The sequence below is a fragment of the Balaenoptera physalus genome (genome assembly GCF_965194825.1).
Source record: "Balaenoptera physalus genome assembly, chromosome: 3".
NCBI lineage: Eukaryota > Metazoa > Chordata > Mammalia > Artiodactyla > Balaenopteridae > Balaenoptera > Balaenoptera physalus.
Window position 1 is genome coordinate 420,666 of NC_138890.1, and position 26,392 is coordinate 447,057.

Sequence of the window (26,392 nt, forward strand, 5' to 3'; positions counted from 1 at the left end):
CTTCCCACCGCCTGACCCGCCACGTACCCACTCCTAAGATGGCTTCTCCAGCAAAGCCCCACGCAGGAGGGCAGCTCGCTCACTGGCTCTGGTGCAATCACGTGGCCTCACCTCTTCGCCCCTTCCCCGACTCCACCGGTCGTTTCCGCCTCGAGCCCTGAAGGACGGCCATCTTCCCCAATGGCCGCCTGCCACTGTTTTTGGCCCCACCCCTCGAGCGACTTCCTATCCATTGGGAGGTGCTGGCGGGGTCCCGCGGCGCTCGCCCCGCCCACCTGCGCGGCAGGAGCCAATGGGCAGAGCGCGCGGGGGACGTGTTCGGGCGTCTCCGCCATTTTGTGAGTCTATAACTCAGAGCCGTTGGGTCGGTTCCTGCTATTCCGGCGCCTCCACTCCGTCCCCCGCGGGTCTCCTGTGTGTGCAATGGACGGGTGAGTAGTACTCATTCGCTCTATCCCCTGTCCTTCTCGCGCTCCGGTCTCTTTCTCGTCGCCGCCCCGGCCTCCTCGGGGCGACGGTCTTGGCGCGCCGCTCCGCCTCCACCCCGGACCCCGGGGCGCCGCCCGGTTCCCTCCCTTCCCCCCGGCCTGGGGCGCGGGTGCGGCCCTGGAGGGGGCCGCTGGGGGCGCGAGGCGGCGGGGGTCTGGGGGAGGGGGCGGCCGGGCCGAGCCCTGCCCGTTTCCGGTGCCCACGAGGCCTGTCCCGTGCGCACGCGGCGGCCGCGCGGCCCTTCTCGCTTCCCGTCCGGGTTTTGCGCGCACGCGCCGCCCTTGGAGAGTCTTCTGGTCCTTCCGGCGCCCCGTATGGTCTCCGCGCGCCGTGTATGGTCTCCGCGCGCGTGCGCGGCCTCGCGCGCTCCCGGCGGCTCTGGCGCGCGTGCGCGGGCTTTCCCGCCGCGCGGACTGCCCCGGCCTGCCCCGCCCGCCGCGGGCCCGGGCGCGGCCGGAGACGCCGCCCTCCCGCCCGGAAGGGCGCGGGCCCTCCGCCGCCCCCTTTGTTCCAGCCCGGCGTCCCGGGGTGGCGCCCCTGGCGCGGTGGGGGCGGGGCGGCTCGGGACCCGAGCCCGCTCCCAGCGTGCCGAGGTGTCGGGGTGGGGGGGACCGGGCCGCGCGGCGGCGGGGCCTAGGTTCTCGGGAAGGGGTGGAAGTCGGTGGAGCTGCGCTCTCCCGTCTGGCACCCCGTGGGAAGCGTTCAGGGGCAGTTGCGGGAATTTTGTGGTGGGGAGCTTCGAACCAGCTCTCCTTTCTCTCTTGGCTTGACCAGGCGGGGCGGGCGGTTAAAAGTGCCCGGAGGGTCACGTGTCTTTGGTGTCTGGGGCTTGAAATGATACGTTTCAACCTGAATTGAGGCCAACCTTTTAGAAAAATTGCTGCAGCAAGAGGAACTTGATCTCCTCCTGGTCTGCCTTCCGCTTTGGCTGGGGTGGACTTGCCCAGAGAACCCATTCCCGAGCCAGCGGGCCGTGTGCTCGGTTTTCTTGGCCGTCTGGTCAAGTTCTCGAGTTTTGTCTCCTCCATTGTCCCCCGTAATGTGGTTTGGGGGCGCATCTGCAGTTTCTCGTCGGTGGTGTGGTTATCTAGGCAGCCGGGCCTGGCCTCCGGGTGCAGCTCCTGTTTGGCCTGCCGTCTTTTTGGAAGGTCGGAAAACCTTTCCCAGAAAGGCCATTTTACGTAAAACACTTCCTGTGTCCGAAGCCCTCCCTGGGAGTAGGAAGCCGCCAGGCGGCCTGGGTTAGCAGTTGGGAAACTGCGTGGTTTTCATTATTTGTTTTTCTGGGAAGTTTTTTTTTGACTCATTAAGATTTTTAAAAATCGTTGTCGCTGGCCCGTGAGGTTTTTGCGAGGAAGAGGTGGGGGTTCCGCCGCAGAGGCGGTGGGTGAGGATGGGGCAGGGGCTGAGCCGAGGCTGTGGTGGGAGCCACCTCCCTGAGAGCCCGAGGGGGATCCTGCAGGCGGCGGCCCCGGTGCCCTCTGCCGGGCCCGAGGCTGGGCCGGGGGACATGTTGTGTGATATCATGAGAGGCTCTTGTCACGGGACCGCCAGGCCTTGGCGGCCAGGTGACCTTGTGAGGGGCGTTGCTGGCTGAGTTGTGTCCTGAACTGATATTTCAGGAGTCGTTAGTTTGTTGCCGGTTTCTGTTTATTACATAGATGCCCTCGGAGGGTTCTGTTTTCCCGGGGGGCTTGGGCTGCAGGACCCAGGAGTCCGGGGCAGCTGTGCTCTCCCCCGGCCCCGCCTTTCCTAGCGGGGCCTGCTCTGCGGGGCGGGGGGGGGGGGGAGAAAGTCCGCTCACGTGGAGCCCGATTGATGAGTAACTCGTGTCAGCTCTATCTGATCCTTTCCACCGAGCTGCCCCCTTCTCGGCCCCTTGAGTTGCCTTTTTATCGGCTTGCCTTCTGCTGGAAACGTCCCCCAAGCACTCCCAGTTTCTAGAAAGCAAACAGCAGCACCTGAACCTTAACCAGCATCAAATGTCTCTCCCAGGGCCTGTGGAGGGGGTGTCTTTGTGTTTGGACGGGTCGAGAGGCGGGGCCGGGGTCCTGCCGGGAGGGAGCCGGAGGACAATGATGGCTCCTTTTCAAGTGGCGATTAAAGGGCGGACGGCTCGCTTCCCTGCCCCAGCCTTCTAGCTGATGAAGGCCTCGAGCGGGGGCTCGTGCGCCGGGATGTGGCGGGCACCCTGGCTGACGTCTCCTTTTTTCTCTCCACAGCATCGTCCCAGACATAGCAGTTGGTACAAAGGTAGGCGCTTGTGACGTTGCTTTCTCCTTCCGCCCGCTCCCACCATGGGCTGCCCGGCTCGGTGCTCCTGGGGTGGACAGCCTGCCTCGGGCGGGAGGTGGGTGGCCCCTCAGCAGTCTGATTTCGGGACCCCCTGCCCTGCCCTCGAGCTCAAAACGGCTTGCGGTTGGAGGTGGGATGCATGGCGGGGTGACGGGATGTCTGTCTTCAGTTTCGTGTGGGTAAAGTTGAAGTTTGTTTGCAACTTAAGCAGCTTGTTGGGTGGGGGCGGGACCAGAGAATTCCTTGGGGCTCTGGGGTGGTTCCAGGCTGCTCTTGAGGCTGTCCTCGTTCAGATAATTTTTGCTCAGAGAAACGGGACGTCGGGGGCAGAGTGTCCCCCCTCGGGCCGTGTGTCCTGAGCCCCGCAGGTGGCCGGGTGTCCTGAGGAGCAGGCAGCAGCTGGTTTCTGGTCTGGTGGCTGGTTTCGGTTTTCCCAGGTGGACTCGTCTTCGCACGCCGCCTGTCCCGATCTTCCTGCAGATAAAACCTGTTTGTTTGGTGGCGGGAGGAGGGAGAGGGACTTCATCCGGAGTGCTGTGACTGGCACGGGGACCCTCCCCCTGCTTCTCTGGGGGCCACTTCAGCCGGAGCACCTCTTCCAGGGGCTGTCTCCTCCGTCCCGTGCCCGGGGGGTTTTGGCTGCTAGAATCAGCTGCACAGGACGGAGGCCCTGAGCCTGTAGGGGGCGTGCACCGGGGGGCCCACCGGGAGGGCAGCCTGGTCCTCCCCCTCAGGTTCAGGATAAGCTGGGCCCCAAGTGAGGCATCAGGAGTGTTGGTGCGTAAGCTATCGATGAAGAAGCGAGGGGGGCTCTAGGCACTGTTTCTGGCAGCGAGCGCGCTTAGGTGGTCGTTTGCTGTCGGTGCTGAGTTGACTTTAGGGCAGGGGCCTGCGGCAGCAGCTGGGAAGAGCTCCCCCGCGGCGTGGACTGGCCCACGTCCCCCCAGGCTTCTACCCCGCAGAGTGGCTGTGCCCCAGTGGGCTGTCTCATGTGGAGCCACTGGTCACCACGTGCACCTGGCCCCCCCCCCCCGTGCTGGGGGAGGGGGCGGTGTCCGGGAGGGAGGCCTGGGGGAGATGGGCGGCCAAGTGGGCAGGGCTTGCGCCACAGACCCTGCAGATGTAGGCGTGCCAGGCTGTCTGCTGTGAGAACATGGTTGGGGCCAAGGACGCCCCATTCCTGAGGGAATCCCAGCCCTGCTTGTCACCTGTCAAAGACGGGAGGCGAGGTGCTCTTTTTAAGGTTGTGCAGCCGGTGTGTGGGAGCCGCCCGGGTGCCCCGTTCCTGTCCAGCTCTGGACGGGGGGCCTTTGTGTGCCGGGGGTGCGGGTCAGGGCTCCAAGTCCACATTCCTACCACTTAGGCGGGGGGACTCCGTCCTCGGTGGCTCAGGGGCATTCTGCCTGGGTTCTCATGTGGCCCTTTGTTCACAGCTGGGGCTAGTCTACTGCTCTGAGCCTTGAAGCGCCCAGGTCCACTTGGGGAAAGTGAGCTGGGGCATGACGGGTCAGGTCAGCCTGGAGTGCTTGGGGTTTTTAACATTTTGCTTCATTATAACAAATTCCAGCCCGTAAGCGGTCTGCGGTTCTGGGTCCTTTTCTGGACTCTAAGACCAGGCAGGGGTCTGAGCCTTTGCAGTTTCTTCACGGGCTCAGGTGCTGGCCCTCTGCGCATCCATCTCAGCCCTAAGCCCTGGGGAGCCATGGGGTGGGGAGGCCCCTGCAGGTGCCCGCCTGGCGTGGGGTCTGGGTTCAGGCTCATGCCCATAGCAGGTGGCCTAGCAGCCAGGGCGGCCCAGAGCATCCTGTTTGCGCCTAGCAGTGTTGGCATGTGCCCGATTCCTGTCCTGAGAGGCAGACCTTGAACCTTCCTTGGCTTCCTTCAGCTTGTCTCGAGGGTCAGGGTGGGGTGTGAGTGTCCCGAAGGGGCTCTAGGGCACCTAGAGCTCTAGGGCTAGACCGCCGGAAGGTGGGGAGGCCCCTGGGTGTCCGGCGTGCTTGTTTGTGTAAGTGGCAGTTAAGCTGGTTTGAGGGAAGGGCAGAGATAAGGTGTCCTTGCGGAGGGACGAGCTGGCGAAAATGGCAGTTGGAGGGTCTGGCCGTGAGAACGGCTGGTGTTTGCTGTTCCTGCCGGGAGGCCGTGGGGCACCTAGGGCAGGCAAGCTCTTCTCAGGCCACTGGTTTCGTGTCCAGAAGTTGTCAGAGGGTAGCCTCCTGGTCCCAGTGGGGGCTCCCTGCTCCTCGGGTGGGGTTTTGTCCTCGCCCGGCAGGAGGGCTCCCTGTCTGCTTCTTCACCCTGGGTTCAGTCTTACCTGGTTCTGGGAGTTGATTCAATTAGATTGAGATTAATGAGTCAACTAGTCGTTTCTGGAAAGAGAATGGGCTGGGCACTTTGGGAGCTTCTTGCTTGTTTGTCACCAAGGTGCCCGCTGCCTGGAGAGGTGGCCTTTCTGGTCATCGGGCTCCGGTTTCCTCAGACTGGAAAGTAGGACAGACTCCTGCGGCTGAGCGGGTGGCTGCAGTGTGTGTGACAAGGGGGCTTTGTCCTCGTGGGCCTTGAGTGGTTCTGCTGTGATTGAGAGCACGACGGCCGAGCCTCGGGGTAGCCAGCCTGAGCCCGTGCAGACCCCAGACACGGGGTGGGGGGGGGGGACGGGACACGCAGAGCCCCTGTAGGGGACAAGACGCTGGCCCTGCCTGGAGAAAAACCCCCAGGGGCTCCGCAGGTGGGGAAAGGAGCTGTGTCTTGGGTGCAGAACCACTGGGCCCCTGTAGGGAGGGTTGGGGGGCGCTGCAGCATAGACACTGCTCGGTTCCAACCAGCCCCTCTCTTCCAGCGGGGATCTGACGAGCTCTTCTCTGCCTGTGTCACTAACGGACCCTTTATCATGAGCAGCAACTCGGCCTCCACAGGTAACCCTAACCGCGGCCCTACCTGGGAGCACTTTCTCTGTGGCTCTGAGGAGCGCACTTGGGGTTGGTTGGGCCTGGCCTTGGTGACCTTGAGCCTCACTTCCCTGGGAGCCAGGTGTGGAGATCTCCCCGTCCCAGCAGCCTCCCAGAGCTGGGAGGAAGCCGATGCCAGGAGAGGGATCCCTTGCTCTAGGGGAGCCGGGAAGTGCTCTGTGCCACGCACACCATCCTTTTGCAGCAAATGGAAACGACAGCAAGAAATTCAAGGGGGACAACAGGAGCACAGGCGTGCCCTCCAGGGTGATCCACATCCGAAAGCTGCCCAGTGACGTCACTGAGGGGGAGGTCATCTCCTTGGGGCTGCCCTTCGGGAAGGTCACCAATCTCCTGATGCTGAAAGGGAAGAACCAGGTACAAGGCCTAGGCCTTCTCTGGGGTGGTCACTGGGCCTCCTGGGTCCGGGCCTGGCTCACACGCGACCCCCGCCCCCAGGCCTTCATCGAGATGAACACAGAGGAGGCTGCCAACACCATGGTGAACTACTATACGTCGGTGACGCCCGTACTGCGTGGCCAGCCCATCTACATCCAGTTCTCCAACCACAAGGAGCTCAAGACGGACAGCTCGCCCAACCAGGCGGTGCGTGTACTGGGGTGCAGGGGGGGTGGCGGGTGGTGGCCTTGGGGCCTGTGGGACTAACGGCTCTGCCCCCACAGCGGGCCCAGGCGGCCCTGCAGGCGGTGAACTCAGTCCAGTCGGGAAACCTGGCCCTGGCCGCCTCAGCCGCGGCGGTGGACGCAGGGATGGCGATGGCCGGCCAGAGCCCGGTGCTCAGGATCATCGTGGAGAACCTCTTCTACCCGGTGACCCTGGACGTGCTTCACCAGGTGAGGCGGGGTGTGGCAGGGCAGTGCTGGCCTGCGGGTGGGGGCCAGTTCCCGGGCTGAGGCCAACCCCACCCGGCCGCCCTCCTCCTGTAGATCTTTTCCAAGTTCGGCACCGTCCTGAAGATCATCACTTTCACCAAGAACAATCAGTTCCAGGCGCTGCTGCAGTATGCCGACCCCGTGAGCGCCCAGCACGCCAAGCTGGTGAGTGGTCCCCGGGGCAGCTGCGCCACCGGCCGCCAGGCCCCCACTTACAGCCCTCTCGCTATCCCCGCAGTCGCTGGATGGCCAGAACATCTACAACGCCTGCTGCACCCTGCGCATCGACTTCTCCAAGCTCACCAGCCTCAACGTCAAGTACAACAACGACAAGAGCCGCGACTACACGCGCCCCGATCTGCCCTCCGGCGACAGTCAGCCCTCGCTGGACCAGACCATGGCTGCAGCCTTCGGTAAGATGCCCGGTGGCAGGACAGCGGCGGCGGGGCGGGGTGGGGTGGGGGGCAGGACACGTAGCTCAGTCCCAGGCGCCCGGCTCCGCACCCGGGGAGGTCAGCACCTGTCTCCCGGATGCCCACACAGCACCAGCCCAGAACCCGCCGGGTGGGGCACTGGCAGCCGGCTCGCACCCATGGGTGCGATGATTAGTGTCTCATTTGTTTCTAGGTGCGCCTGGTATAATGTCAGCCTCTCCGTATGCAGGAGCTGGTTTCCCTCCCACCTTTGCAATTCCTCAAGCCGCAGGTATTCAAACACTCGTCCCTACCACCGACTCTGCATGCCCACACCTCTCCCGTAGCTCTGCTTCCACGGCAGCCAACGTGGCGCAGTCACGGGGGGAGCCCACCTTCCTGGGCGCAGGCCTCCAGGTTCCCCACGGAGCTTGGACAGGGCAGTCATAGGGCAGGGCCGTGCAGAGAGCCCGCTAACCCCACAGTCTCTGGTCTGGTTCCCTTCAAGCGCCCAGTGAGGACCAGCGCACAGTGGTTGGAGGGATGTGCCCCTAGTAGATGCATTTAAGTGGCCTGGTAAGCGGAGCGGCGTGAGCTGGGCGGGCACACCTGAGCATCCCTCCCGGGGGCCAGGCGCCCACCTACGTGACAGTCCTGAGCCTGTTGTCCTGCCCGGCGTGCCATTTGCATGGTGACGGGCACCTGCATGCCAGCACGGCCGAGGCCGCTGGGCTCGATCCTGCATCCGAGGAGCCGGAGCTTTCTGTGCTGTTTGGCGCATGTAGATGGTTAAGCCAGCACGGTCTGTGCCACGAGAAGCGTAGAGGAGCTGCAGGCGAGCTGCTGGGCCAGCCGCTTCCCCCCCCCCACCCCCCCACGTGTCTCCGTTTGCATGAGGATGGGCAGGACCCACATTTCTGTCTCAGTGGAGAAGGTGGGCGCCGCTGCTTATCTGACCGCCTCTTCCCTCTAGGCCTCTCCGTCCCTAATGTGCACGGGGCCCTGGCTCCTCTGGCCATCCCGTCGGCGGCAGCGGCAGCGGCAGCGGCAGGCCGGATTGCCATCCCGGGCCTGGCAGGGGCAGGAAACGCTGTCCTGCTGGTCAGCAACCTCAACCCCGAGGTACGTGGCTCTTCCAGGCTGTCCTTCCGGAAGTAGGAGTCGGGAGTTTGCTCTCAGGTCCTAGTGCAGACTGAGCCCCTCCCCCAGGCACTGGGGCCCCTGGAGCCGGGTCCCCTGGCCCGGCCAGTGCCTGCAGGTGTCATGCTGTCCTCCTCTCTGCACTGACGTCACTCACTGCTGCGTCCTTTCCGCAGCGCTTGGAGTCCTCCTGTTTTCCTTAACATCTCAATGTACGTTCCTAATTCCATGATGCTGAGAGTTGAAGTATTGTGTCCACGAGAGCAGTCTTGCAATTTCGAGCCCAACCAACCTCGGTCTGCAGGGGCCTGCGGGGCGCCTCTGGGGAGGGGGTGCAAGCCAAGGCCACCAGCCATGGTCCCTGAGGTGGCAGCCGGGCCTGCGCTTGTCTCGGTGGCCAAGTTCAGCTCAGGGAGCTGGGATGAAATGATAAAGGCTCGAGATATTTTGATTCTTGAGAGACGGGGTTCCTGTTTATTTTAACGAGCTGCTCTCTTGCCTGTCTGAGCACGTGTGACTCGCGGCCTCTCAAGCCCTGTCCCAGCTCCTCTAGCCAAGCTCTCCGCTAACAGACACCCCAGCGAGCCTGACTGGAGGCCCTGGTGTGGGCCCCGGGGAGACAGTTCCTGGAGGGCCTGGTTGGGGGAGTGAGGGGTGGGGGCGGGCGCCGTCTCCTCCCCGCGGGGGGCGCTCCTGCTGTCCGCCCGGTGCGTGGCTCGTAGTGTGTGTGGTCTTGACTGATGGGACGCCGCGTGTTTTCTTATGTATTTACTGACCTGTGTTTTTGCTACTTTTTTTCTTTTCTCCCCTTCCCCTTTCCCAATTTTTTTTCTTGCCCTGATCCGGAATTTCTTTGCCAACTGACTGCACGGTACTTCTGCTTCCTGTTGTTGCTTGAAACAAAACAAAACCATAAATAAATAAAAACAAAATTTCCCCTCAAACCCTGCTCTCCGGAAACCAACCTGCCCTTGAATATTAACATCCTGACAACTTCATCATCCATCAACCTGCACGCCTGCGGGGCTGCCTCCTCGTGGTGGACGATTCCAACTCGCCCCCTGACCTCTCCCTTTCCCTGTCCCTCGCTGCCTTGCTCTGCTGTCCTCTAAAGAGAGTCACACCCCAAAGCCTCTTTATTCTTTTCGGTATGTTATCGTTCCCACTTTTATTATCTTGTTTTCGTGTAATTGAGGTGGTTGTCACGCTCTGAGATGTCCGAGCGTGCGGGCCGGGCTGCGCTTTGCGTACTGATTTGGACTCCAGAGCATGGTTTACGGCCCCGCATGCTATTGGCAGAGTAGATGTGTCGGTAGCAGCCGCAGGATGGTTCTTGGCAATTGGCCTTTCCTGGATTTCAGGGCTTCTTTGCTGAAGGTAGCCCTCCCGGTAACACTCCCTGTGACTAGACAGCTTCTCAGAGGCAGAATAAGCAGAGCTGCGGGGAGAGCCAGCCCTGTGCGGGAGTGCGGGTCGCGGGGCCGGCGGGGAGGCGGCCGCGGGGCCCGGGCGGCTCAGCAGTCTGTCCCTGTGCCCTTGAAGGCGTGTACGGCGACGTGCAGCGGGTGAAGATCCTGTTCAACAAGAAGGAGAATGCCCTGGTGCAGATGGCCGACGGGAGCCAGGCCCAGCTGGGTAAGGGCTGCGGGGCCGCTGGGCCGCGGGGGCTGCAGGGGCTGCGGGGCTGGTGCCCAGGGGCCTTGGGTCACATGGGTCCTGTGTTGTCGTGTCTTCCCCCCAGCCATGAGCCACCTCAACGGGCACAAGCTGCATGGGAAGCCGGTGCGCATCACACTTTCCAAGCACCAGAACGTGCAGCTGCCCCGTGAGGGCCAGGAGGACCAGGGCCTGACCAAGGACTACGGCAACTCGCCCCTGCACCGCTTCAAGAAGCCCGGCTCCAAGAACTTCCAGAACATCTTCCCACCCTCGGCCACCCTGCACCTCTCCAATATCCCGTGAGTGCCTGTAAAGGTCTCCTGTGACGCTCCCATCTCCAGGGGCTTCCACAGGCCCTAGGGAGGCCTTGCTGGAGGCCCAGGGGAGTGAGTTCTCTGCTTCCAGCGCACCTTTCAGATGCTCACGGTCATTTTCTGATAACCTATTTCTGGGGCCTCTAAAAAGCTCCTGGAGACCCCACCCTTCCCTGGACACTCAGCTGCTGTATTGAGGGAATGGCCTTGACATTCCACAGACTGGCTCAGGTCCTCCTCTCCCCCTGCAGGCCCTCCATCTCCGAGGACGACCTCAAGATTCTCTTCTCCAGCAACGGCGGGATCGTGAAAGGGTTCAAGTTCTTCCAGTGAGCCCGGCCCCACCCCCTCGCCCCGCTGCCCCTGGGCCTGCCCTGCCCCACCCGGCCCTTCACGGCTCCTTGTGTCCCTCCCGTTTTCCCTGCAGGAAGGACCGCAAAATGGCGCTGATCCAGATGGGCTCCGTGGAGGAGGCCATCCAGGCGCTCATCGACCTGCACAACCACGACCTGGGTGAGAACCACCACCTGCGGGTGTCCTTCTCCAAGTCCACCATCTAGGCCGCCACCAAGGACCAGCCTGCCGGGCACCCGGCGACAACTTCCATCATTCCAGAAAAAAAGCCACTTTAAAAAGCAGCTGAAGTGACCTTAAAAAAAGACCAGAGATTTTATTTTTTTAAAGAGAAATCAGTTTACCTGTTTTTAAAAGAAATTAAATCGAATTCACTTGCTCACCTGGGGGAGGTGGGGTGCCAACCTCAGGCTCTTGGTGACCGTGGAGGCCCAGCCCGGCCCCTCGCCCGTGCCTTCTGCAATCTGCGTGGCGGGCGCTCCCAAACCTCCACTTGGCTTCCCTGTGCCTTAAACCCGCTGCTCTGGCAGGGCCTTCTTGGGGTAGCAGACGTGTAGGGGTTTGGGGGCCTGGGGGGTCAGCCTCCCATGGGATCGTGTGCCTGCCGCGGTGGTAGACCATGGGTGGCTGGGTGTGGCCGCCCCCCAATCCTTGTATCATGTGTATGATTTGCCCCCCAGCCCCAGGGCCCCTCCCCGTCGCTTCTTCAGCTTTGTTTCCACCGTAATCTCTGTATTATGCTTCGATGCAGCTGCAGACACCTGTGCCTAGCAATATTTCCAGTTGACCAAATATTCTAATCTTTTTCATTTATATGCAAAAAATAGTTTTAAGTAACTTTTTATATAGCAAGATGATAAAAATGGTATGAGTGTAACCTAAATTTTCTCCTCGTGGTATGACTTTGTATACTGTACTTTTATTTTATTCCTTGTCATTGAGTCGCAGGGCAGGATCTAGTTTCCAGGGCAGACACAATGGGGCCGGCGCGTCTGCGACCTGCCGATGCCTTACTCAACAGCTGTCCTCTGTCCCGGAGGACAAGTGCTCTTAAACTTTCAGGGTTTCTTTTTTCCTGCAAATTTTGGACCAAAGTTTTGTTTCTGTTTTTTGTCTGCCTCTAATGCTGGGACTCCAGGAGGTGGGACAGCAGCCCTACCTTCCGGTCTTCACCGCCTTGTCCTGCACTCACGGGTCCAAGGGGCTCCCCGCGCAGGCCCTGTGCTGGCCGGCCCTCCTTAGGGCCTGGGCCTCAAGTTTCCATGTCGGGGTGGAACAAGGGTGTAAATATTTATAATTTTTTATACCTGTTGTAAGACGTGAGGGGCAGCAATTGCGGTTTTTTTATGGTGACACAGATGTATATTTTGATAACAGCAATTACAGGCTCAGTATTGTAAGGAGCATGGCAGGCCACTGCCCGCTGCCGGCTTGTAATGCGGAGAGAACTGAATTAAAGCAATTTTATAACAACTCCTACCTTTTCTGTAGGCTCTTTTTTCCTGTCCACATGTAGGAGGTGGTCTGGCCAGTCTGTACTGGACTCTGAATAAATTCTCTGTATCCTGCACTTGATTTCCCTCTTTATTGGGCCTGTTCATTTCACTGCTGTTTCCTCCTCTGTGTAAACTCAGCCGTGTTGTTCCCCTCACTTCTGGCTTGGGGGTTTCAGGGGGCCTGGAGATGGGGCCCCACATCGGCATTCCACCAGACAGACCCCCCACTCTCAGGCGCGCACGCATGGTCCCCGGAGGCCGGGTCTGCCTGCTGGGTCCTGTGACCGAAATGACTCACTCCAAAAAGCCGCACCCCGCTCCACGATCGCCTTTTATTGTCTGATGGGGCCCCACGTCTGCGTTCAGCCAGACCCCCCCCCCGCCCCCCCGCCGCGTGGCCCCGCCCCCGCCCTCAGTCCTTGAACCTGCGGGCTGCCTGCATCTTGCGGTAGTAGCTCTCCGCCTCCGCCTCCGCAGCCTCCCGCTCGCCCAGCACCAGGCCGCCCGCTTTGCGCCGCAGCGTTGACTCCCGGCTGGCCGGCCCCAGGGCCCCGTCGGCCGCACCCAGTGGGGGCAGCCCCTCGCCTGTGGCCAGGTTGACGGTGGCCACGGCCCCGAACCGCGGCTCCTCCTGGTCCACGTCACTAACAGAGGAGCCTGGGGACACAGCCCGGGGCTTCGTTCCCCCACGGAAGCCGCGAGCCAGGTCCCCCAGCTCGTAGCCGCCCTCCCCCTCGGCCCCCTTGGCCCCGCCGCCCGCCGCCTTCCACTCCCAGGGCCCGTTACCCGCAGACAGGTGGACCACGGGGTGGTGGGGCGCATGCGCGTCAATGGTGACGATGCTGGCTGAGTCACGGTCTGACGGCGACCTGTACTGGGACGAGTCGGAGCTGGCGCTGGAGGATGAGGCTGTCTCAGCCGCCTTGGGGCCCGGCCCGCCTGGGGCCTTGGACATGGCGATGACCTGCAGCAGCCGCGGCGGGTTGGCCACGCGGGGCTGCGTGGAGGCCGCGGCCACCACGGCGCCGCTCTTCTCTGCCATCATGAGCCACTTGGCCCGCACGGCCGCGCTGCTCTTGGGGGACAGGCCTGCCGCCGCCTGGACCCCCTCCTCGGGGATGTGCACCAGCGGCTGTGGGCCAGCCCGCGGTGGGAGGATGACCCGTGGCCCAAGCCCCGGCCGCGCCTGGACTGTGGGGTACAGTGAAGGCGGGGCTGGACACCCTTCCTCCCCCTCCTCCTCCTCTTCGTCCTCCTCCTCCTCCTCCTCGTCCTCCTCCTCTTCCTCCTCGGCCATGGGCTCCGCTGGCGCCCGCAGGTGCGCAGAGCTGGCCTCGTCCGGCAGCCCCAGGCCGCGGCCCTCCAGAGACTTCTGCTTCCACTCGCTGATGAGCTGCTTGGATCGCGAGGCATCGAGGGGCACGTGGATGGTCATGTGGCGGCGGGCGGGGTCATCCAGCGAGGGCGTGCTGACGCGGGGCAGCGTGTGGCTGAAGGTCACCATGTTCTCCTTGCCCATGGGGCTGCGTGGGGCCAGCAGGTCCACGTCCACGCTGGCCCGCTTCAGGCTGCCCAGTGAGGTCTTGTCGCGGGCCACAGGCCGGGGCACACCCTCCAGCCGCCCGGGGGGGCCCAGCTCGTCGGTGCTCACGGACTTATTCTGCTGGTACACCGAGTCGTGGCCCCGCTGGGTCAGCGCCCGCAGCGCATCTTTGGCAGGCGCCGGGGCCGCTGGTCTCTCTGCCGGCGGGGCCTGGAAGTTGCCCACAGCGTGGCAGGCCTACGGATGAGACACGGGCTGGGCGTGGGGCTGGCAGCCAGAGACCAGGGTCCCCACCAAGCCACAGACTTGCCATGGGGGTCCGAGAGGGGAAGTCCGCCTTTCTCCCAATGGGACAAATTCTGGCCTCAGGTCGCTCACTCTGCACATTTGGCAGGTCTGGGCCCATGAGATTCTGCCTCTAGCTACCATGGGACAAAACTCAGCAGAGGCCCCCAGGGTGGGGCTGGCCTCCCCCCTCAGACCTCCCCCTGGCACCCGGGCCTCTCCCCTCAGCCCCTCACCAGGTAGGCAGCAATGCCAGCACCAATGAGGAAGCCGGCGTAGACGTCCACGTGGTGGCTGCGGTACTGCGTGATCTGGGTGAGGCCACAGACGCCCGCCGCGATGGCAAAGGAGAACACCAGAATGGGCTTCAGCAGCTTGGTGGCGTCCGAGATGACCGAGTTGAAGTACATCTGCAGCGGGGCAGGCCGGGCGGTCAGGGCAGCCGGTCCCGGTGGGGTGTCCAGGGCATGGGGCTGGGCCGGCCGGGACTCACCGACACGTAGACAGCAGCGAAGGCGGACAGAGTGGCGTGCTGGGATGGGAAGGTCTTCCTGCAAGAGGCACCCGGGTGAGCCCCGCCAGCTCCGGGCCCCTGCCTCAGTTTCCCTGCATGCTCCATGGGACGGGGACTGGACACGCTCACCGTGCAGACAGGATGGCGTGGGTGTCGCGGCCGGAGCAGATGTCCTGCGTGATGTAGGGGTTGGCCTCACACGACGTGCCCAGCAGGGTGTAGTTGGGTTTGCAGACCGTCAGGAAGAAGGGTGCGTGGTAGCCCGTGGCCAGCTGGATGACGTCGGTCACCAGGGCTGTGGCACACAGGCCGAACACGTGGACGCCTGCGGGGTGGGAGGGTGAGGGCCGGGCGCGGGAGCTGGGGCCAGACCCGCCACCCTCGGCGTGCAGACGCCGTGGGGGACTCACCTACAAAGCGCACCGTCCGCCGAAGGAAGGAGTTGAAGTTGCAGCCGCCGGCGTGGATGCTGCCCTCGGGCCCGCCCAGGCCCCCGCTGCGGCCCCACAGCCGGGACTGCAAGCAGTACAGCAGGCCCTCGCCCACCATGATCTGCCAGACAGGGAGGCGCTCAGTCGGGCTCGCGGCCGCGGGGCCCACAGCCGGCCCCGCCCCGCACCAGGACTCACCGAGGCCGCGGGCGCAGCGAAGGCCAAGCTGAGGAGCATGAGCAGCGGGATGAGCTCCTCGCTGGTCTCCACGTAGGGCATGGAGAGCGTGCGGTCGTAGCACTGGAAGCCCACCTTGGCCGGCTTGAAGAGGTCGGTCAGCTCCAGAAAGTACAGCGACACGACGGAGGACGCCACTATGGGCAGCTGCAGAAACGGGACTGGCCAGGGTCACGCCACGCTTGTTGACGGAGTCATCCGCCCATGAATTCAGTCCCTTCGCTGATTCATCCAGCCATCCATATGTCCGTGCTGCCGTTCACCCACGGATCAGCTCATTCAGCAATCCAGTGACCCACCACCCATCTGTGTAACATCCGCAGATCCGTCCATCCAACAGAGCCATTCCTGCACCCATAACTCACTCATCAATCCGCTAATCACCCCATCCGTCAACATTCCTTCCATCCATCCATCCATCCGTCATCCATCTGTTCACGCGTGCTTCCTTCCTTCCTTCCATCTATCCATCCATCCACTTATCCATCCATCCATCAATCAACCCACACACCCATCCACCCACCCATCTTATTCATCCCTCAGTCCATCATCCGACCATCAACCCTACCCACCCATCCATCCATCCATCAATCATCTTCCATCATCCATCCATCAATCCACCTCCATTCATCCACTTATGCTTCCTTCCTTCCATCTACTTATCCATCCATTCATCAGCCCATCCATCCCCTCATCCATCCATCATTCATTTATCCAAACACCCATCCATCCATCCAACTTCCAACATCCATTCATCCATTTATTTATTATCCATCCATCTGACCACCCACCCACCCACCCATCCATCCACTCACCCACTCATGCTTCCTTCCTTCCTTCCATTCATCCATCCACCCACCCACCCACCCATCCATCCATAGGTATGTCCATCCACCTACATTTCCATCCTTCCCTCCTTCTTCCCTTCCACTCACCTACCCACCCATCCATCCATCATCCATCCATCAATCCACCATCAATCCAACCACCCATCTATCCATCCACCCACTCATCTATCCATCATCCAACCATCCACCCATGCTTCCTTCTGTCCATCCACCCACCCATCCATCCACCCATCTATTCATCATCCATCCATCAACCCATGCTTGCTTCCTTTTTTCCTTTCACCCATCCATCATCACACCTACCCATCAGGCATCCATCCATCAACCCAACCACCCAACCATCTATCCATCATCCACACCCCCATTCATCCATCATCCACTCATGCTTCCACCCAACCACACACCCATCCACCCACACATTGATCCACCCTTCCACCCTTCCTTCCTTCCAGCCAGCCATCCTACCCACCCACCAATCCATCCTCCCATCCATCCATCCATCCATCAACCCACCCATCCACTCATCAACCCACCCATCCACTCATCCATCAATCATCCATTCATCCAAACACCCATCCCTCCATCCATCAACTTCCAACATCCATCTATCCATTTATTCAGTTTCAATCCATCTGGCCACCCACCCACCTACCCACCCATCCTTCCATCCATCCACCAATCCTCCCATCCATCAATCCATCATCTTCAATTATCCATCCATCAATCCACCATCCATTCATCCATCCATTCATGCTTGCTTCACTCACCACCCATCCACCCACCCATCTATCCATCCATAATCCATCCACCCATTCATCCATCCATTATCCATCCATTCATCATCCATTCTTCAATTATCTTCCATCATCCATCCATCAATCCACCTCCATTCATCCATCCATTCATGTTTCCTTCCATCCATCCACCCACCCATCCATGCATCATCCATCCATCCACCCACACTTACTACCCTCCACTTACCAACCCACCCACCCCATCCATCCACTTACCCATCCATTCAACCCACATACCCATCCATCCTTCACCCCCATCCATCATTCATCCATCCATCCCTCCCATCCATCATTCACCCATCCATCCATCATGTAGCCAGGAATTCACCATCCATCTACTTATCCTTCCTTCTTCCATCTATCCATTAACCAATTCATCCATCCATCAATCCACCATCCACTCATCCATCTACTCATGCTTGTTTGCTTGCTTTCCTCCTTCCTTTCATCCATCTATTCACACATCCATCAACCAACCCACCCATCCATCAACCACCCATCATCTTCCATCAATCCACCAACCATCCATCAACTCATCCTTCCTTCCATTCATCCATCCACCCATCATCCATACATCCAGCATCCACCCATCCATCCATTCATCATCTTCCATCACCTATTCCTAACCTAAATCCACCATCCATCCATCCATCCACTCATCCTTCCATCTAGCCATCCATCCATCAATTTACCGTCCATACATCTACCATTCATGCTTGCTTGCTTCCTTTCTTCCTTCCATCCATTTATTCATACATCCATCCACCTACTCACCCATCCATCCATCATCTTCCATCATCCATACATCAATCCACCATCCATACACCCACTCATTCTTCCTTCCATCCATCCATCATCTTCCAACATCAATTCATCAATCAACCATCCATTCATCCACTTATGCTTCCTTCCTTCCTTCCATCCGTCTATCCATCCATTTACTCACGCATCCATACATCTACCCACCAGTCCACCCAACCATCTATCCATCAACCCACTCATCCATCCATCAATCCACCCACCCACCCACCCATCCATCATCCATCCACCTCTATCCATCTATCCATCCACTCATGCTTCCTTCCTTTGATCCGCCCATCCATCCCTTCATCCTTCCTTGCATCCATCAATCTACCCACCCACACACCCATCAACCCGTCCACCCATCCATCCATTCATCCACCCATCATCCATTCATCCACAAACACCTATCCATCAGCTTCCAACATCTATCCATTCATTTATTCATTATCCATCTATCTGAACACCCATCCACCCACCCATTCAGCCTCCCATCCATCGTCCATCCATCTACCCATCCATCATCCATCCATCTACACTTCCTTCCTTCCTTTCTTCCACCCACCTATCCATCCATTCAGCAACCCACCCACCCATCATCCCTCCATTCACCCATCATCTTCCAATATCTATCAATCCACCATCCATCCATCCACTTGTCCTTCCTTTCTCCCATCCATCCATCCATCCATCCATCCATCCATCCATGCACATCCATCCATCAATCCACCATCCATTCATCCATCTACTCATGCTTGCTTCCTTCCTTCCATCGACCCATCCATCTATCCGTATATCCATCCACTTACTCACCCATTCATCCATCAGCCCACCCTCCCACTCATCCATCCAACCACCACCTATCTACCCATTCAACAATCATCCTTTCATCCAAACACCCATCCCTCTGTCCATCAACTTCCAACATCTATCCATCCATTTATTCATTATACATCTGACCACCCATCTTTCCTCCCATCAATCATCCATCCACCCACTTACTCATCCATATTCCATCCACCCATCCAACCACACACCCACCCACCCTTCCACCCACCCATCCACTCACCCATCCATCCATCATCTTCCATCATCCATCCATCAATCCACCATCCATCCACTCATCCTTCCTTCCATCCATCCACCATCCCACTCATTCATCAATCATCCATTCATCCAAACACCTATCCTGTCCATCAACTTCCAACATCCATCTATCCAGTTATTCATTTTCCATCAGACCACCCTCCTACCCATCTGACCATCCATCCACCCATCCTCCCTTCCTTCCATCCATCCATCATACATCCAGCCTGCCATCAATCCACCCACCCACACACCCATCCATCCACCCACCCACACACCCATCAAACCATCCACCCATCCCTCCATCAGCCCACCCATCCATTTATCCATCCATCCACGCATCCATCCTCCCATCCATCATGCATCAATCCTACATCCATTCACCCACCCATTCATGCTGCCTGATTCCTTCCTTCCATCCATCCATACACTACCCATCCATCCACCTGTTCATCCATCTATTCATTTGTCATTCATCCGTCCTCTCCCATCATCCACCCATCAATCCACCATCCATCTATCTACTCATTCTTCCTCCAACCCACCCATCCACCTATGCATCCACCCACCCACCCATCTACCTATCCTTCCCTCCACCTACCCATCCATCATCTGTCCACCCACCTACACTTCCTTCCACCCTTCCCTTCTTCCTTTCTTCCACCCACCAATCTTTCCACCCATGCTTGCTTGCTTGCTTCCTTCCATCTATCTACCCACGCATCTATCATCTGTCCATCATCTTCCATCATCATCCATACATCAAACCACCATCCATCCATCCACTCATCCTTCCTTCCATCCATCCATCCATCAATCATCTTCCATCATTCATTCATCAATCCACTGTCCATTCATTCACCTACTTATGCTTCCTTCCTTCCATCCATCCATCCACCCACTCATCCTTCCTTCCTTCCATCCATCATTCCATCCTACCACCCACCCATCCATAGATACATCCATCCACCTACACCTCCTTCCTTCACTCCTTCTTTCCTTCCTTTCACTCATTACCCAACCATTCATCTGTCATCCATCAATCCATCATCTTCCATCATCCATACATGAATCCACAATCTACCCACCCACCCATCCATCCATCTACCCAATTTTCTATCCAACATCCAACCATCCACCTATGCTTGCTTCCTTTTTCCCCTTCATCCATCCATCAACCCATCCACAGATTCACCCACCCATTCATCGACCCACCCACCCACCCATCTGTCCATCACTCACCCACCCATTCATCCATCCATCATCCATCCACTCATCATCCATCCTTCCATCATCTTCCATCAGCTATCAATCCACCTCCATCCACTCACCCAACCATCCATCATCCATCCATCCATCCACACTTCCTACTTCCACTCACCCACCCACCCATCCACTTACCCATCCATCAATACACCCACCCATCCACTCACCCATTCATATATCAACCATCCAACTATCATCTTCCATTATCCATCCATCAAACTACCATCAACTCATCCATCCTTCCTTCTATCCATCCATCTGCCCACCCACCCAACTATCCATCCATCCACCCACACTTCCTACTTCCACTCACCCACCCACCCATCCACTTACCCATCCATCAATACACCCACCCATCCACTCACCCATTCATATATCAACCATCCAACTATCATCTTCCATTATCCATCCATCAAACTACCATCAACTCATCCATCCTTCCTTCTATCCATCCATCTGCCCACCCACCCATCTATCCATCCATCCACCCACCTACCCAACCATCCATCCACCTACACTTCCTTCCTCCCTTCCCTTCTTCCTTTCTTTCACCCACCCATCCATGAACCCTTGTTTGCTTGCTTCCGTCCTTCTGTCCATCCATCTACCCACCCACCTGTCATCTATCCATCATCTTCCATCATCCATCCATCAATCCACCATCCATCCACCTTTCCTTCCTTCCTTCCATTTCATAATTCACCCATCCATCCATCATTTTCCATCATCCATCCATCAATCCACCATCCATTCATCCATCCACTCCTGCTTGCTTGCTTCCTTCCATCTATCTACCCATAAATCCATTCACTTACTCACCCATCCATCCATCAACCCACCCACCCACCCATCCACTCATCTATCTGTGCATCCATCTATCAACCTACCCATTCATCCATCCATTCATCAGCCCACCCATCCTCTCATCCATCCATCATCCATTCATCAACCCACTCATCCATTATCCATCCATAAGTCCACTATCCATCCACTTACTCGTCCGTCTATCCAGCCATCCACTCATCGATCAATCATCCATTCATCAGCCCACCCATCCATCATCAATTTCAATATCCATCTATCCATTTATTCTTTTTCCATCCATCCAACCAACCACCCATCTGTCCACCCATCCACCCATCCTCCCATCATCCATCCATCCACCCACCCACCCATCCATTCTCCCATCCATCTATCACCCATTGATCCATCATCTTCCATCATCCATCCATCAACCCACCCATCCATCAATCAACATCCATCCATCCATCTATTCACCTATCCTTCCTTCCTTTCATCCATTAATCCATCCACCCACACACCCATCGACCCATCCATCCATCCATCACCTATTCATCCAACCATCCATCCACTTATTCATCCATCCATCCATCTACACTTCCTTCTTTTCCCCCTTCCTTTCTTCCACCCACCTATCCATCCATCAATCCACCATTCATGCATCCACTCATCCATCCTTCCTCCCAACCATCATCCATCCATAAATCCACCATCCATCCATCACCTATTCATCCACTCATCCATCAATCATCCATGCATCCAAATAGCCATCCTTCCATCCATCAACTTCCAACATCTAACCATTTATTCATTTTACATCCATCTGACCACTCGCCCACCCACCCATCTGTTCATCCATCCACCCTTCCATCATCCAACCCTCCATTAATTTCCATCATCCATCCATCAGTCCACCTCTATCCATCCATCATCTTCCATCATCCATCTATCCACCCATTCGTGCTTCCTTCCTTCCTTCCTTCTATCCACTCACCCACCCATGCATCCATTCATCTTTCCACCCAACCACTCATCCATCCACCCAGCCTTCCTTCCATCCACCCACCCATCCATCCATCCATAAATCAACTATCCATCCACTTACCCATCTATCAACCCAACCATCCACTCATCCATCAATCATCCATTCATTCAAACACCCATCCCTCTGTCCATCAACTTCCAATATGCTTCTATCCATTTATTCATTTCCCATCCAGCCAACCACCCAGCCAGCCAGCCAGCCATCATCCATCCATAAATCCACCATCCATCCATCCACTTACTCATCCATCCATTAACCCACCCATCCACTCATCCATCAAGCATCCATTCATCCAATATCCACCCATCCATCTGTTCATCCACCCACCCTTCCTTCCATTCATCTAGCCATCCACCTATCCATCCTCCCATCCATCATCCATCCATCATCTGCCATCATCCGTCCACTCATACTTGCTTCACTTACCCATCCATCCATCAACCCACCCACCCTTCCACTCATCCATCAATCATCCATTCATCCATCCATCCATCAGTGCACCCACCCACCCACCCATCCATCTATCTACCCACCCATCATCCATCCATCCACCTATACTTCCTTCCTTCCTTTCTTCCACCCACCCATCCATCCATCAACCCACCCATTTCCCCCATCCAACTATCATCCATCCATCCATCCTCCCTTCCTTCCATCCATCCATCCGAGCACCCATCCTCCATCCATCCTCCATACATCATCTTCCATCATCCATTTACCAATCCACCATCCATTCATCCACCCACTCATGCTTGCCTTCTTCCATCCATCCATCCATCCATCCACCCATCATTCCACCCACCCATCCATCAGTCCATCCATCCACCCACTCACCACTTCATTCATCTCTCTCCTCCAGCTACCCGTGCTGTCTTGAACAACCTAGAAACAACAGACAGGTTCCTGCCTCTGGGCCTTTCCTCTCAGGGATAGAAGGATGCACTTAGACACTCCTCTGGGGTGTCTGGCCCTGCTCGGAGACCCCCTTCCTGGCACCAGTCTCTCCATCCCTTGCGCTGCTTTATTTCCTCTGCACCCTGTACCTCTATGTGCCAACTTCACACTCAGCCCTGAGAAGATGGGCATCTGGTCCATGGCAGGTGCTGAATAAATGAACGAATTCTTTGAATCACTCATTTGTGCAACTGTCCTTCTGCACACCCTGATCATGTGTCCTCAGGTGATAGGCACACAGCACACATGACGCTCCTCCTGCTCACAGCAGCCGTGATGAACGGGCAGGAGGCTGAGGTTCAGGAAAACTGAGCTGCGTTTGACCAAGTCGCAGACATGGCGCCCGAGGAGGGCAGGGGGCAGGATCTACACCTCACTCACTCACCCACTCGTGCTGCAAAGCTATTGAGCAGATTCCAGTGGAACCTTCTTATGCAAGCAGAACCTCCCGGTGTCCTCTGCTTCCCCTTCTGGTCCAAGGATCTCAAACTCAAACCCCCACCAGGCCCAGGTGGGGCTGGAACATCTGGGGACCAGAGAGTAGGCGGGCCCCTAACGGCGCCCAGCTGCCTTGGGAAGCCCCCACCTCCACTCGATTTGTACGGCGCCTTGAGAGGGGTCTCGGCCCTCCCTGCAGCCCTGGCCGGGGGCTCCCAGAGGGGAAGTGCCAAAGGTGGGATTGCAGGAGCTGGGCTGGTGTGCAAGGAGCGTTTATTGAGTGCCTGCTGCATGCAGGCATGAGGCCCAAGGCAGTTAAATGAAGCCACCTGCCTGGGCTTGCATCCTGGCTCCACCTCTTCCCGGTGCCTCAGTTTCCCCAGCTGAAAACAGGACCAATAAAGTGGCCACCACCCAGGGCTTCAATGCAGGACTGGATAAGCAAATACACTGAAAGCGCTTAGAGTCTGACGCACGTGGAGCCTGTAGCGGTATTAGCAGCAGTTAGCGGCTGCCTCCGTGATTACACGGTCAGTGTCATCTGGCTCGGCGGGCAGACAGCGTCAGGCCACAAAGAGGGTTTAGGTGGGGACTGGGAAGCGCCTTAAAATCACCAAATCTTTCCGCGACAGGGTCGTGCTGAAGACCCCCCACGACTTTCCAAGCCCCAGGCGGTCTTGGCTATAACGCCTGGCCGGCTCCCCTGCTTCTCCTCCAGCCTCTGCCTGCATCTGCCCGCCGGACCAGACTGGAGGGAGAACCGGCGGCCCCTGGTGGCAGATTGGAGGTCCCCCGTCGGAGCCTGCCACCACCTGAGGGTCTGTAAGTGCCTCCGGAATCCCACCACCGGCCTCTCACCGCTTCCTGAGACCCTCGGCTGAAAACCAGGAACCCCTCAGTGCATATCTCCGCACCAAAGGAAGATCACTCACACACACCCACGATGTCGAGCCAACCTGCTGGCTTTGGGGGCGTGTGCGTTTAAAAAAAAAGAAAAAAAAAATGAATGGAACACTGGCCGTAAAGGAAATGCAGACCGGGTCTGGGATATGGTTTTGTGCCCCCTGGGTGGGTCAAAATCCAGACGCCGCTAACGCTCGGGGCAGACGCAACTGCGGGAAAACAGGCACGCACGTGGGGGCCTCCGTGGGAGGACTTTGGGGTCTTTCCCGAGTGACCACACCCTGCTCCCCAGGGAGGTACCCTGCAGATAAGCTCTGCACACTTGTGCGGGGTGACACAGGCCAAAGGGCTTAAAGAGTCTCCTTCTAGGAATGTCTGTGAGACACAAAGGCTAGGAAGCACCCGAGTGCCCAACTCCCTGGGGCTGGGGCCCAGCGCTGGAGTACTACGTGGCAGTGAAAAAGGATGGGGTACCATTTCCTGGGACGATGGTAAGCAACGATCTCCGCTAGAAAAAAGCCAAGGGCAGGAACTTGTGCTTGCAAAGGTGGTGGGGGGAGGCTGCATATGTGGTGGACTTAAATGGGTGTGAAAGGTTTTCTGGGAGGGGACACAGGGGAGAGTAGTGGGAAGTGGAGGGGGGAAGGCGCCTGGGGAGGCGGGGAGTGCTGCCTCCGTGAGGCCTGGAGAACACTGAGAAGGTACAACCTACTGTAATGAGGATTCAAATGCAAATCTGAAGAATCATCAGATTTCCTGCCCGTTGGGGAGGTACCCACCAGCCTGGGTGACCCTGCACAGGGTGGCGGGGGATGCTGTTTGCTCAGGTCTGGTGGCTCCCCCTCTCCACCCACACCTTATCTGGGCCCCTCGCTGGAGCTGGGCTTCCCAGCACGGCAAGCAGGGTGCACTGTGGGTAACCCAGGTGCTAACCATCTAAGTGTGGCTACACGTTGTCTGCACTCATTAGCGCTTAGTATGTGCCCGGTGGCTGCATTTACCATCTTTTACTTCTTAAACACTCACGAGGCCTTCACTATGTGCCCAGCCTGTCCTATCAGAGCTTGGCGAAGTGCAGGAGCCTCCACCATTAGCAGAGGAGGGATTTCAATTCAGACCTTCAGACCTCCGGCCCTCACGCTGGAGGAAGACACCGCATCCATACCCCGCGCCCCCCCCCCACCCATGGCCCCCAGCACCTTGCTCCAGCCCCTTCATCTGAGCTGCTGACCCGTACCCCAGACTGAAGGTCCCGCCTCCCAGCATTTGCCCAGCTCCTGCAGAACATCCTTCTGCGTCTCTGCAACTCCTACTCATCCTGCAGAGCCCAAGTGTTCTGACCCACCCCCACCCCCAGGCACCCTAGCTGTGCCTGGACCCGAGGCTGACGCGACCTGTGCCCGTCCCTCGGCGTGGGGGTCCCCGAGGGCCGACGGAACTGATGCCTCTGCCCCGCCCCCACCAGCGCGACCACCCCCCCCACTCACCTCTACGAAGTAGAAGCAGGGCAGAAGCGTCATGCTGTCCTTCGGGCTTTTATTCTTCTCCTTGGTCGAGATCATGGTGCCGGGGGCGCCACAGGCCGTGGTGGGAGGGGACAAAGCCGCGCTAGAGGAGGGAGGGGCGCAGACTGAGCCCTGGGGAAACGCGGTGCCCGGCGCCCGCGGAGGAAGGGCGGGCCAGGATGCACAGGAACCGCCCAGGGAAACTGAGGCCGGGGAGAGGGGAGCCCGCGGCCTCCCCCCGCGCACTGCGGCCCTGCCCGACGCTCCGGCTGCCAATCCGGATGGGGGGCCGGGAGGGGGCTCGGCAGAGAGGGCGGGGACGGCCTGACCGAGGGGCCTCCGGGCCGGGGTCCGTCCCGCGCGTCAGGGCGGGGGCCTTCGGGACCGGAGGAACGGTGGGGTCCTCGCTCAGCCCGCAGGCCCCTCACCTGGCGCGCCGGCGCTCTGAGGGCGGAGCTGGCGGCGGCGGGGGCTGCGGCGCGGCGAGCACAAAGCCAGCCCCTCCCCCGCGGGGGCGGAGGGGAGGCGGGGAGGGAGGGGCCCCGCCCGGCCCGAGACCCCGCGCCCGGCGGCCTACAGGCGGCGCTAGGGGCGGGGGCTCTTTGTCTCGGCGCGTCGGGGGCGCCGCGCGCGTCCGTCGCCGTCCCCGCCCCCGCTGCTCCCGCGCCCTCCGACTCTGGGTCTCCGGGGTTTCGGTCTCCCGCGGGGGCGGGTATGGGCCAGGGTTTGCGGGCTCCTCCCCTCCCGGACCTCTCGGATGGGCCCGGGGAGAGTGTCCTGGTCTCCGGGTTTCTCGCGTCTCTGCCCCCCTCCCCGGCGCGCGTCTCCATGGCGAACTCCCGGGCGCCCGGGCCTTCGGGAGACAAAAGAAGCTGGGGGGGGGCCGCCCTCATTCCCGGGCCCCCGCACCGCGCACCGCCCACCTGCCCCCTGCGCCCCGACG

The 26,392-nt window shown here is 59.0% G+C and overlaps 2 protein-coding genes across 7 annotated transcripts; one reads left to right on the forward strand and one right to left on the reverse strand.

Annotated features, from left to right (window-relative positions):
* The first annotated feature begins 291 nt into the window (after positions 1–291).
* Positions 292–12,072, forward strand: PTBP1 (polypyrimidine tract binding protein 1). Of its 6 annotated transcripts, none has more exons than XM_082456658.1 (15): positions 292–431; positions 2,712–2,742; positions 5,621–5,696; positions 5,890–6,107; positions 6,189–6,335; positions 6,413–6,583; positions 6,677–6,787; positions 6,861–7,035; positions 7,250–7,327; positions 8,009–8,157; positions 9,290–9,323; positions 9,718–9,810; positions 9,917–10,133; positions 10,400–10,477; positions 10,576–12,072. In XM_082456658.1, the coding sequence occupies exons 1-15, from the start codon at positions 424–426 to the stop codon at positions 10,706–10,708; spliced, it is 1,719 nt and encodes a 572-aa protein (XP_082312784.1). In that variant the 5' UTR covers positions 292–423; the 3' UTR covers positions 10,709–12,072. The 6 variants fall into 6 exon arrangements, with proteins under 6 accessions (XP_082312784.1, XP_082312786.1, XP_082312783.1 ...); XM_082456660.1 differs by having other exon boundaries at positions 5,935–6,107; XM_082456657.1 differs by lacking the exon at positions 292–431 and adding an exon at positions 958–1,082.
* A 313-nt stretch (positions 12,073–12,385) lies between these two features.
* PLPPR3 (phospholipid phosphatase related 3) lies at positions 12,386–26,214 on the reverse strand. The gene is given in 8 exon segments (XM_082456656.1): positions 12,386–13,778; positions 14,063–14,310; positions 14,313–14,377; positions 14,470–14,665; positions 14,751–14,892; positions 14,970–15,155; positions 25,432–25,552; positions 25,878–26,214. Coding segments are annotated over 7 exon segments (2,280 nt in total). The 5' UTR covers positions 25,507–25,552; positions 25,878–26,214; the 3' UTR covers positions 12,386–12,410.
* Positions 26,215–26,392: the final 178 nt, after the last annotated feature.